This window comes from Anoplophora glabripennis, unplaced genomic scaffold (assembly GCF_000390285.2).
Source record: "Anoplophora glabripennis isolate ALB-LARVAE unplaced genomic scaffold, Agla_2.0 scaffold213, whole genome shotgun sequence".
In the NCBI taxonomy this organism is placed as follows: domain Eukaryota; kingdom Metazoa; phylum Arthropoda; class Insecta; order Coleoptera; family Cerambycidae; genus Anoplophora; species Anoplophora glabripennis.
The window spans coordinates 76,326-89,835 of NW_019416344.1; the positions used below are offsets into that span (position 1 = coordinate 76,326).

Below are 13,510 nucleotides of genomic sequence, written 5' to 3' on the forward strand. Positions count from 1 at the left end.
ATGACCCATATCCACATGTCGAGATTATGAAATGCATAATCCAGCAATTAAAGTATATGAAGTTCATCAAATCAAACATGAAATACTCGCTGTCCACATGCCAAAATTTAAACATTATGATTAATGACTGTAGAACCTGTGCTCGACTTGACTATCGATCAAATTATTCTAAATCTTCAAGATGATGATTCGAATAAAGATAATACCTTTAATTCTAATACCAACGACAGTGAAAGTGAAGAATTTTGCATGACTTTGTAATTTTAAATTGTAAATATGTATATTACTTATTAATAAATAAATTTTATAGTTCATGGTCATTAAATAGGATCAGGAAACAGATAGTTTACTTTGAAATAGGCATAAATAGGTTTAAATTTGCTCAAATATTTAAATGAATGTAAAATATTGATTAAGTACGTAACTGTATTTACCAGACCTAAATAAAAATTTTTCCACAGGAGGTCCCTATTGTTATGGTCTCCTGTCTTTATTACTCCTCTTTATTACTATCTCGCGAACAAGATGAGTTTGGTTAAGCTGTATTTTACTATAAAACACCTTGTATATCCACAAAAGTATCGTCCTAATTCAGCAAGTAAATGGCGTCCAAATATACCTATATAAAAAAAAATAAAAATATTATTTTTCATAATGAAACATGGGCCTTTCTTCCAAACTTCCCAGATACTTTACTAAAGTGAAAGTGTTCTCTTATTTGGCTTAAATATGAATTTATTGCGGCCGATATAGATAAATCACAAATTTATATCTGCCTTGGTTTGAAGAAGACCTTCTAAAAACTAAATTTTGTTTCAGGCTAGAAACGGACGCGCTGCCGCCGACCCCCGAAGCAGTCCTGTCTTTCTTCGCGAGAGGTGGCGTAGAGTCGAGACAGTGGCGGCGAATACGAGTGGCGAGACGGGGCGGATAACGGGATGCACGCCAATGTGCACGCAGACCGGAACGAGTGGCGGCTGCCCCCGGACGACACCTTGCAGGTCGCCGATACAAAGGCCAAAAAGGCCGAGGTAGGTGACGAAGAGGTCAGTACTCCGAGGAAAAATACAAGACCGCTGCACTCTGTATGTAACCTATTTAGGACATGGAGACGTTTTGGAAGGCATTCGGGTACCAAATGCAGTTCAGGCAGAATTAAAAAATATTTTGTTATGAATACAACAACTTTGAATGAATAAAATACAAAAATAATTTGAATGCCGAAAAAGAACATCTATTAATTATTAGTTTTTTGTCTGACAAAAATGTAACACAATCATTTTACGTAATGTTTATTAGATTGTCAATGTTGATAAATAAACTTCCCTGTTTTAGGCATCAAAGTTCAATTAATCCCTCTAGGTCTGCAAAGGTTTAAAAATGTCAAAACAATTTTGGCAAACAGAGTTAAAAATACATCTGGGATATAACCTAGTTGTGTTTGGTGTATTTGGTCGACTGAAAGCCTTTCAAAAGTTACATAGTGCATCCGGAATGGACCTAGTGGTATGTAGAAGGGAATGAGTACTGACTATAGTTTTAGTATATCTCTCAAGTTCAAATTAAGCCTATTGTATGTAACATTAGATATTTAAGAATGAAATATATTTTCTTTAGATTAGCCCAACTTTAACTACAGGAAAAGTGCAATTGTCAGAGAAAAGTGAAGTAGCGTTAATATAATTTAATATGTCCCAATCACTTGCTGAAAATAAATTCAGAATCTATTAGTTGCTCTTAATTTACAGGGTGTTAATGAACTTATGTTAAATATTTTTGCCACATATCCGTTATGTCAAAATAAGGTAAATACACGGATTTGTTACTTCAACATTGCAAGAAGCCACCTTTTGAGAACTGTTGATTTTCATACAACATATTTGATGTACCCACCATTTGCTTGCACCCAAGCTTCAGCGCGACGTATCCAATTCGCTCGCACACATTGCAACATTGCCACGTCCTCTCGAATCGTATTACAAGCTTCGGCAATACGATGTCGGAGTTGGTCGATGTCACGAATTTCTGTGGAATACACAACACTTTTCACATATCCCCACAAAAAGAAATCTAAAGCGCTTGAACACGTTGAATATGAAATGGGTACAACAGAGCTTCTCGTAATGTCCGCCACACAACAGGATGCGAAATATTTACTTGCTGTGCTATATTTCTGGTGCCACGATGCGGATCTTCTTCGACGAGATCCAAAATCATCTCCTCGACATTTAAGATTCTTAGTGATCGCCTTGGGCCACCATCGCGACCTCGACGCGGTTGTACTTTACTGGTGTCCAAAACTCTTTGCGCCACAGCAACAAATGTTCACGGTGCGGGGGCACGTCGTTCAGGATATCTTGCACGGTACATTTGACAAGCTCTGTGGGCATTTTCGTTTATTTCGCCATAAATTATGAGCACATCATAATATCGCCGATTGCTAAATAAATGCTCCATTTTCTAAATAAAACTTGGAAATACGGTAATTAAATGTACTCTTGAAAAACAGTACAGCAATCACTACAACAATGTGTTACAAACTGACTTTTGAATACCATCCGGCTTCATAAGAAACCTATAAACTCGTAAAAAGTGTTACAGAGTTTTTTTGTAAGTACTCGCCGCGATAAAATACATGTATTTCAGCAGTCCCAAAACAGTTTTAAACACATTTTTCATTAACTTTTTTCTCTATGACCTTAAACTTCCGATACAAGTTTGTGACTTTAGTTAACTCAGTTTTTGCTCCTTTTTCACCCCTTTAAATTTTTGACATAAGTTCATTAACACCCTGTATATGTAGGTATTTATATTTTCACAATTCAACAAGTTATTATATGCATCTAGGTTTTTTATGAAGACTAATGCAACTTATTGACTAAGCTTTTCCATGTTTGAAAAGAAATTAATTATTCATTTACTAGGAGAGTTTAATCAGCATTTCCGAATACTTTGTCAGTTAAATAAGGACCTTATTCTCATAATGATAAATTTATATGATGCCGGCACATTTGTAGTTAATTTTCGTAAATCATTAAGTGCAGCAACAATACTGCATTCAAATGTAAGTTCTCGACAAAACATTGCAGCAAATGGAAACGTTATTAAAAGGACAACCATTTTATTTAAATGTAAATTAAAAGATGAAATGAAACACCAACGTATTGTCGTATCTCTTTCTTTCCACTGGTTCAGAGCTTTGACCGCGAGGAATTGGGTTACTGCGGATTCCTCCAACAATGCATCGTATTCGGAGAAAATACGCTTTAGATCCTCTTGCTTGTCGGCCTCTTTCCATTTCTGCTTTCTCTCCTAAAGCTTGGAATTTGGAACCTGGTGTTCAAAGAGTAAGAAAGGCTCTGTTGTGGTTGTCTATCACTCTCAGTGGCACTTTTCAGTGACGCTGCGCCTTTTTGCACTGTTTTGTTTTTGAGCACATTTTGTTTTGTGCTTCACGTTTTTTTGTGTCCATTCAAAGCCTTTGTTTGTAAGCTTTTCAGCACTTCAGATCTAAGATTGAGCTCGCAACATGTATTGAAGATAAGTTATTTAACATATACTAGCCAGGCACTTAATTCTGGTTACTAATCCGCGGACGACCAAGGCCGACGTTCAGTCGCGGGTCTCGAAAGTTCCTCCAGATTCCCATTGCGGATTTTGGAACTTCAGCTGCTTTTGGAACGGTAGGACTTCTGACTTTCCTAATGCGAAATTGGTCCGTCTGGGAGAGCTTGGTTTTTTGTTTCAGCTATTTCAGGCCATTGGATGGTGTGTTTGGTGGTCGGTAAGCGATTTCTGTGAATTTAGGGCTGATTTCTCAGAAAATTGGAAACATCAATGATTTTATTCCGCGGCAGACTTCGGCAGTTGCTCTACCCACAATAGGGCTTTATAAGCGACGTCTGCTCTAGTTTGATGTGTCTGAAGTGGTTTTCAGCTCCGTGAAAGATTGGCGAAAATCGTGATTCTTGACTACCGCTGTATGGACACTTGGATGACAAGCTCAATATCCTCGAACATGTACTGCCCTGTCTAAGTGCTTTTGGAGCTTCTTGGTGGCGATTTCTTGGCGTGGATTGGAAGCGTGTAAAATTGAGTGAGATCCATTGAGTACAACAGAACTCTTTGTAATGTGATAGCATGTAGAAACTTGTTTATTATTGTAATAGACAAAAAGTACAAATCATATGTGAAAAATGTTGATAAATATGATTCGCAATGGTTTCTGCGTTGTTAAAAATTTTTAAAAATGTTAAAGTTGTTCATCATTCGTTTACTTTACTAGAAGATATATGAAAAGCCAGTTAACCTGGAAAAGTTATTTCTGTAGATATTTTTTATAGTGGCAAGCCCCTTAATCATTTTATGCAGAAATCATAGTATTATTTAAACAAAACATAAAAAAATAGACTTATATACTTTATCTCCTTAAAGCACGAAAAAAGGAACAAACGTCACGAATTTGTGTAGACTATTAACAGCTCGTACAAAGCTGCAATCAGCAGATCCCAAAGCGGCGGATAAGCGTGGAATGATCGTGAATATCAGCCAATTAATTCTGCTGCTCTCCTTGCTAATGTTATTCTTTTCCCCATTGCTCCGAAAAGTAATTGCTCTTCGCTTTGCTCTGACAATTTGCACGCTGCAAGCCGTATTTTAATTAGTTTTTAAAAGTTTTCGAATCAAAGTAATCCTTAAGTAGGAAAGTTAGACTTTAAGAAAGTTTGTGCATCAGTTAAAATCACATAGCACTGCACCTTGACGATAGAAGATGTGACTGCACATTGCACAACGGTTACTACATATAATTTAACGTGGAGTCAATTAAATTTTTTATTCTCTAAAGCATAAAGAATAAATAACAATATCTTAATCGTTAAATTAAAAGTATTATAGTAGCATTCGAAAATTTTAAATTTGATATAAGAATAAACAAATAAACAAATAATATATTAAATGCCTAAATATCAAATTAAAATTTGCTTTTAACAAATATGTAACAATTTCTTAAAAGAAGAACGAAGTATTCAAAATGAAATCCTTAAAATAAATAAACCAACAAATATCTCAAATAAAATACAGGGTATCCGGAAATTAAAAAGCCAGATTTCGAAGGTAGTTTCCTTAAGTGATATTAATCCGACTTAAATCAAACTACCTTGACAGAATTTTACTTGTCAAAGTAATAATTCAGTCTTTTTGAAACTTAGAATAGAGAAATTTGGGTCAAAACGTGCAATTTTATTATTGTCAATTTTGAGGAAAGGAGGAGTTTTTCTGAAAAAATGGTTTTATCAATGGCATATTATCAATTCCCATTAGCAAAACAAAATGATCAATTTGTTTTCACCTGTTTTAGATTTCCTTCAATAGAACTGAATTTTTGTACATCTGTTAGTTCAAGTTTCAGCTATTGGTAACCAAATTGCAGTACTGATTAAAAGTTTTTTATTATCGCTCCAAAAATGGGTTTCAAAAGATTCAACTTCCAAATTATCAAGATTAATTACAAACGGTTCTGTTGTTAATATAAAAATTTTTAAATGAAGTAGACTATTTTTCACTCATTACGTTAAATTAAACCTACGTAATTCCTATAATTAAACAATTTAATGACGATAATGTTAAACTTATTTAAAATAGTGAATTAAAATACTTACTATTAAACGCAACAATATGAATTTAATTGACTCCACTATAAGAAAATATGCTTTTATATCTATTTCTATTTTTTTAACTTAGTGCACATGCAACTATAGAGGTATAAATTATAGCAGAACTAATTGGCTTTCTTATGGAATCAACCCTAGAAACTTTTTAACTTTGGAGTAGTAACTATTTCGTAGAAAACTCAAATTGAAACCGTAGACCCCGTAGACATTATTTTTCGTAGATTTTAGGTGCTGCTAATTATCATACAACATCTATAACAGCAGCAGATATATAATGCATAAGCATTTCTACATACTGTACAGGATGTATTTTAAGTACACGTTTCATAGATAAAGGGCGTTAAGGTTTTTGAAATATATAACATTTTTTCAATTATTTCTGAACCTGCTTGACATAGATTGACGAAATGATGTAACTACCTAAAGTGAATAATTCGGTATATTTCTATACAGGGTGTAAGAAGTTGTCACAAAGTGACAACAGCGCTTACCTTAACGCTACACAGCTGATGTAGACCACGTGTCCACGCGTCCTAGAATAACAAAAATAGAAACAAAACAAACTACAACAAATGCTCAAAATGTCCTCCACCACGACACCTTCGAATCCAATCTTCGCGCATTCGTTGGAAAATTATCGCGTATAATAAACATTTTAAAAAAGCAAGGAGAAACACCTCAAGAAAAGGAAATAGTGGTACGCAAAAACCACTCCGTCACGGTCAAATTCCAGATACCATATGAATTGTGTATTGGTGGACAGCTTAGTATCTCGTGTTATTATAATCGCCGCGCCTTTGTCACATTGCTCGATATGAATTTTATCGAATTTTAAATTTATTACAACGCTAATTATTTTTTAGAATTAAGCATAAAGAAGTTAAAAAAATGATAAACATTGTATTTTATAGTATTCTATGCTCGCAGTTATGTCAATATTCCTATATTTTTTTCTCGGAAATGGTTGAGTTTAGGACCCATGTCATATAACGTTTTTCTGTTTATTTTAACGTATTCTATCGTCTTTTAAAATTAAGGCGGCCAAACTTCTAATACAGGGTGTGAACTAGTAGCGGCGGACATTCGGGGGAACCTTGTCATTAAAACCTACCGAAAACGACGAATTATCAGAAAAATTAATAAGCCCATTTTATTCCCTGTCATAATGCATTTTCTGTGTATATGTTTTATTCCAAATTAATTTTAAAATGAATTTATTAAAATATTCCAAGGATACCTGACAGTAACAGTACAAGTATATACAGGGTATCCCTACGAAAATTTGACCCCCCTATAATTGAAAAACCGAATAATATTTCAAAATTCGCCGAGACCCGTCGATTTTTGTTCTTGGGGGGAGCTTTTTTGACAGTCAAGCCAACTTGATATGTTCATCACCCTAATGCCTAGCAGCCCCAACTTAAAAATTTCAAATGCAACTACCCCACTTGTGGCACATCATTTTAAAGCCCTTTTCATTGCGAATACAGTGACGTACCGTTTNCAGCTGATGTAGACCACGTGTCCACGCGTCCTAGAATAACAAAAATGGAAACAAAACAAACTACAACAAATGCTCAAAATGTCCTCCACCATGACACCTTCGAATCCAATCTTCGCGCACTCGCTGGAAAATTATCGCGTATAATAAACATTTTAAAAAAGCAAGGAGAAACACCTCAAGAAAAGGAAATAGTGGTACGCAAAAACCACTCCGTCACGGTCAAATTCCAGATACCAACTGAATTGTGTATTGGTGGACAGCTTAGTATCTCGTGTTATTATAATCGCAGCGCCTTTGTCACATTGCTCGATATGAATTTTATCGAATTTTAAATTTATTACAACGCTAATTATTTTTTAGAATTAAGCATAAACAAGTTAAAAAAAGTGATAAACATTGTATTTTATGGTATTCTATGCTCGCAGTTATGTCAATATTCCTTAAGTCATATAAGGTTTTTCTGTTTATTTTAACGTATTCTATCGTGTGTTAAAATTAAGGCGGTCAAACTTCTAACAACCTGTATAAAACTGTGAACTAGTAACGGCGGACATTCGAGGGAACCTTGTCATTAAAACCTTTGGAAAAACGCCGAATGTCCAGAAAAAATAATAAGCGCATTTTATTCCCTGTCATATTGCATTTTCTGTATATTTTTTATTATGAACTTATTAAAATATTCCAAGGATACCTGACCGTAGCAGTATAAGTATATCTTAATTATGAAAAAAATATGTTTATATAGAACGCTGAAATATCCACAATTGAAGTTGTCGTACGATTTCAGAAATTCCTGACAGTTTTTTGATTTGCTGACATCCATGTATGACTCGTTGTCTAAAATCCGGTTAATTTTCTACTGGCGTTTCATAAACAGTGGATTTGCGATGGCCCCATAAAAATAAATCGAGAGGATTTAAGTCAGGAGATCGAGCAGGTCAAAAATAGAGTTTATTTCGACTAATCCATCGTTTAAAAAAAATTTACATTGGCAACTTTACTGAAATGAGCTGCTTCTCCGTTGTGCACAAACACTATTCTCTGTTTGGCTACAATTAGAACTTCCAGGAGATCATTCATCTGAGTTTATAAGAATTATTATCAATAAGTATAGCCATTAAGTCTCAATGATAGGATGAGGGACCAATTAAGAAATACCAATAGAGATTTTTGGCACACTTAAATATTACAGCAAATTTCATGTATTACCTTTTGAAAAATAATTATAAATGAAAACCCAAGTGATTTCCCCAGCAAAGTCGTAAACAATTTTTTCTAAACAATAAAAACTGCAAAAAAAATGACATTTTTTGGGTTTTTTATAATATCTCGAAAAATAATGATTATTTACTCTCTATAGGACTTTTGTAGAGAATAAAAAAACTTATGAAATGGTTTTTTGTGCGACCCGATCGGTTCATTTTTTTTACAGAGAAAATCCGGAAAAACCTCTAAAATAGACCTTTTTTTTTCAAAAATTCATAACTCCGTCAAATTTGAAGCGGGAAAAACAATCTTGCGGAAAATGACAGATAATACTATATAGTTTAATCGTGCGCAAGATGGTTTCTGTTCGATGCATAATTTTTGCACACTTACATTATAAACAAATTAGGGTCTTTTTTGCACAGCGTGGCAATTTATCAAAAATGGTCCGATTTAAATTCTGAAAACGGCATCTTAAAGTAGACGACAAAATCTCCAATTTGTATATCTCGGATTTTCGCCTGGGTGATGGGAAATATGCTAAAAATACCCTTGAAAGTCGCCCGAAACGATCGAAAATACGCTCGAGCCAGAGTCCTCTGCTGGCTGCTACCCCTANAGGGGGGGTCAAATTTTCGTTGGGATACCCTGTATATATATTAAAAAAAAATATGTTTATTATATAGAACGCTGAAATATCCACAATTGAAGTTGTCGTACGTTTTCAGAAATTCCTGACAGTTTTTTGATTTGCTGACATCCATTTATGATTCGTTGTCTAAAATCCGGTTCATTTTCTACTGGTGTTTCATAAACAGTGGATTTCCGATGGCCCCATAAAAAGGAATCGAGATGATTTAAGTCAGGAGATCGAGCAGGTCAAAAGTAGAGTTTATTTCGACCAATCCATCGTTTAAAAAAAAATTTGCATTGGCAACTTTTCTGAAATGGGCTGCTTCTCAGTTGTACACAAACACCATTCTCTGTTTGGCTGCAATTGGAACTTCCAGGAGATGATTCATCTGACTTTGTAAGAATTTTCAATAAGTATAGCCATTAAGTCTCAATGATAGAATAAGGGACCAACTAAGAAATTACCCACAATGCCTATAGGCCAACCAATAGAAATTTTTTGGCACACTTAAATATTACAGCAAATTTCATGTATTACCTTTTTAAAAATAATTAGTAAATGAAAGCCCAAGTGATTTCCCCAGCAAAGTCGTGAACAATTTTTTTTAAACAATAAAAACTGCAAAAAAATGACATTTTTTGTTTTTTTATAATATCTCGAAAAATAATGATTGTTTACTCTCAATAGGACTTTTGTAGAGGATAAAAAATCCTATAAAATGTTTTTTTGTGCGACCTGATCGGTTAATTTTTTTTTTCAAAAATTCATAACTCCGTCAAATTTGAAGCTAGAAAAACAATCTTGCGGAAAATGACAGATAATAATATAGGTATAGTTTAATCGTACGCAAGATGGTTTGTGTTCGGTGCATAGTTTTTGCTCAATTACATTATAAACAAATTAGGGTCTTTTTGCACAGCGTGGCAATTTATGTCCGATTTAAAATCTGAAAACGGCATCTTAAAGTAGACGACAAAATCTCCAATTTGTATATCTCGGATTTTCGCCTGGGTGATGGGAAATATGCTAAAAATACCCTTGAAAGTCGCCCGAAACGATCGAAAGTACGCTCGAGCCACTACCCCCACTACCGCTACCCGACTCCCAAAAAATGTCATTTTCTGCGGTTTTTATTGTTTAAAAAATTCGTTCACGATATTGATGGGGAAATCACTTGGGTTTTCATTTACTAAGTATTTTTTAAAAGGAAATACATGAAATTTTCTGTAATATTTAAGTGTAAAAACAGCCTCTTTTTTCGCTCATTGGTTGGCCTACTACCCAGACATTTACTGAAAACTGACGCTGTGTCAAACTTTGAATTACCATGTGGGGATTTTCATCTGCATATATGTGATTTTTATGATGATTTAAAATAGCAAAGTTCCACTCGTTTGTAAACAATACCTGACGTAAAAAATAAAGATTTCGGTTTAACATGACTTATACACGTTGTAGTAGGAATATAGTAATTGGTCTTTTTCCAAATTATTGTATGACTCACTTGAAGATTACGTGCAATGTTTCTTATGACACTGAAAATCATTTTCAGCCTCTTTCAATTCTGGCGTTCTAATGGTAGTAGGATGCCCGGATCTTTGTTGACGTGAAAATCCAAAACAGCGATGAATTTCGATAAATATGAGTCTGTATGGTACTCGTCGGTTTGGAAATGTTTCTTGAACTAAATATTTAGCTCTGTTTACATTTTTATTTGTCTTACCATAAATAAAATGTATGTCTGCTATATCTAAATTGCTATACCTACATAACTTTAAACTCCACGAAGAAGAAAATGCAAGAGACGTTTTTTTATTAGAAATGTGACAGAGAACTGAATGCGTCTATAAATTTTTCTGAAATCCCAGTAAAAATATACTGAATTATTCCCTCGACTTTCATCAATCTACGACAAAAAACTTCAGAGTTAATTGAAGCAATATGGTATTTTCTAAAAACTTTAACGCCCTCTATCTTGGAAATCAATAACTGGTTTAATAAAGCTAATCGCCCGCTTAATTTATGACTAAAAATATACCCTGTATAATAAAACAGCATTTCAATCACATCATGAAATGGTGCGATGGTATGTTACATAAAATTTAATTTGAATTGATAGACTGATGCGTAAGTGGAATGGGAATACAACGGCGACGAACACGAGCGCATATTTTTTATTCAAAAGGCAATTACAAAATTTGCACACATAGTGATATGTAATGCTTGCCACTAATTTAGTTGCCAAAACGTGGTTGTCGATAGAAACGCATAAAATTATACGATTGTAACCTCGAATGTGTTTTGTAGATTATATTTACGACCTAAAAAGTTGTTGATAGAAAGAGCTGATAATAGTAATTAATTAGGTAAACGTATACCGACGTAATAAAATTTTGCGCGATTTATTTCCCTCGGGCATGGATATTATGATTTTATTAGTCAACTCAATATTTCTGTCATTAGTTAATCATAATTACACCATTTCGTTAGATTAATCAAAGATAAAAGAATATTTCGAAGCACACGTAAATCGATTTGCATTAGAAAAAATATGGAACGATAAAATTGGACGAACGTCTATTAATGAAAAACATTATTGGCTACGTAAATTAAGATAAGGACATTCATTAATATAATTATGAACAAATTACCGGTTGCTACTTACTCTAACAAAAGAGACAAAAACATTATTATAGCCCTTATTAAAATGTAAAAGTCCTTTAACCTGTGATAATTTCGCTAAAAATGGTTGTAATTTAAACGCTCTCATATACATACAGGATGTCCTAGAAATAAGTGCCAAAAACCTAATCGCTTATCAAAATCAACAATTTTTATTTATCAATTTTTTTTCAAAAATTCATATTTTTGTGAATGCGAATGTTTTATGGAATGAATCACTATTTTTAATTTTTTCTAAGATTTACAGGGTTGGGAACCATTGGTCTAACAATTGTCTTATTGGTCAATAATAGTGCGCAAGACGTCCATCATGTTGGTATATCATCCTACGTCTACTTCCTAGAGGTACATCCTCTAGCGAAGGGTCCAAATTGTTAGTTAAAAATTCAGGTTGCTCCGTTCAAATTATCGTGTAAAAAATAGCATTAACTGTTTGTAAATCAACGTTTGCACTTGTATTATTTTAGTTTGATTCCGAGTTGATGCTTTTGTTCGTCCTCCCTTTTACGAAGATGGCAACGTTTACAAATGCTATGCTGATATCGTCTTTGTTTAGGGTTTCTGTAATGGAAATTCAGCTGAATGCCAGCGGGAATATCTTCGCAGCTTTCCAAATAGACATGTTCCTCATGTTAGTGTATTTGGTTACAACTTATCGATGCCTCTCTTAAACTGGCAACGTTCAAAGAGTTGAAGAGTCATGGTTATAATCCTGATATGGACGAAATTTTACGAAGATTAGAAAAAGATCATCTCGAAAACTATCAACTTTTAGATAATGCATATTATAGTTCATTTGACTACAAATTGTCCCTGTATACTAAATAATTAACTCACAATCAGCTAAATTTTATTCTGCATTTTTTTTTAAATTTTTTAGAAATGTAATATCTTAAATGTCAAAGAGTGTTAAAAAGGTAGTTGAATATTACAGGGTGGAACTTTATATTTATGCAAAGGCTACCTTTGATCTTTAGAAACACGTATCAATCGTTTATTTTTTCATGAGCTTTTACTACGAGATGCACATACTATTTTTTCTGAAGTCGCAAACAATATTAATTAATTAATATAAACAAACAATAAGAAGTTTTTATTAATGCATACCTAACATTACAATCTAATTGCTTATGAAATATGTAGTTTCCTTGTCAGTCATTGTTTACTTATTGTTTTGATAAAAGTCAAATTCGTTATAATACCTATAACTGCTAAAATATATTAAAAAATATTCAAAATTGACAGTGGTGATGATGTTTAGGTNCAAATTGTCCCTGTATACTAAATAATTAACTCACAATCAGCTAAACGTTATTCTGCAATTTTTTTAAATTTTTTAGAAATGTAATATCTTAAATGTCAAAGAGTGTTAAAAAGGTAGTGTTACAGGGTGGAACTTTATATTTATGCAAAGGCTACCTTTGATCTTTAGAAACACGTATCAATCGTTTATTTTTTCATGAGCTTTTACTACGAGATGCACATACTATTTTTTCTGAAGTCGCAAACAATATTAATTAATTAATATAAACAAACAATAAGAAGTTTTTATTAATGCATACCTAACATTACAATCTAATTGCTTATGAAATATGTAGTTTCCTTGTCAGTCATTGTTTACTTATTGTTTTGATAAAAGTCAAATTCGTTATAATACCTATAACTGCTAAAATATATTAAAAAATATTCAAAATTGACAGTGGTGATGATGTTTAGGTGTCCGGGACACCACCAGACTTAGTAGCAGCTGCAAAAAATGTGACTTTAAATTTATTACCAAACAAATCTGGGGAAAAGTACGAATTCGCTTAC

The 13,510-nt window shown here is 33.4% G+C and overlaps 1 protein-coding gene across 2 annotated transcripts in view; it reads left to right on the top strand.

Moving 5' to 3' along the window:
* Positions 1–938: 938 nt before the first annotated feature.
* The window catches only part of LOC108907865 (inactive dipeptidyl peptidase 10), a 115,731-nt gene continuing 103,159 nt past the window's right edge, over positions 939–13,510 (top strand). The window contains exon 1 of one of the 2 annotated variants that reach the window (XM_023454181.1): positions 939–1,046. In XM_023454181.1, the coding sequence (XP_023309949.1) occupies positions 939–1,046 (108 nt within the window). The remainder of the gene's footprint in view (positions 1,047–13,510) is intronic. The other variant, XM_023454182.1, reaches the window with a different exon arrangement.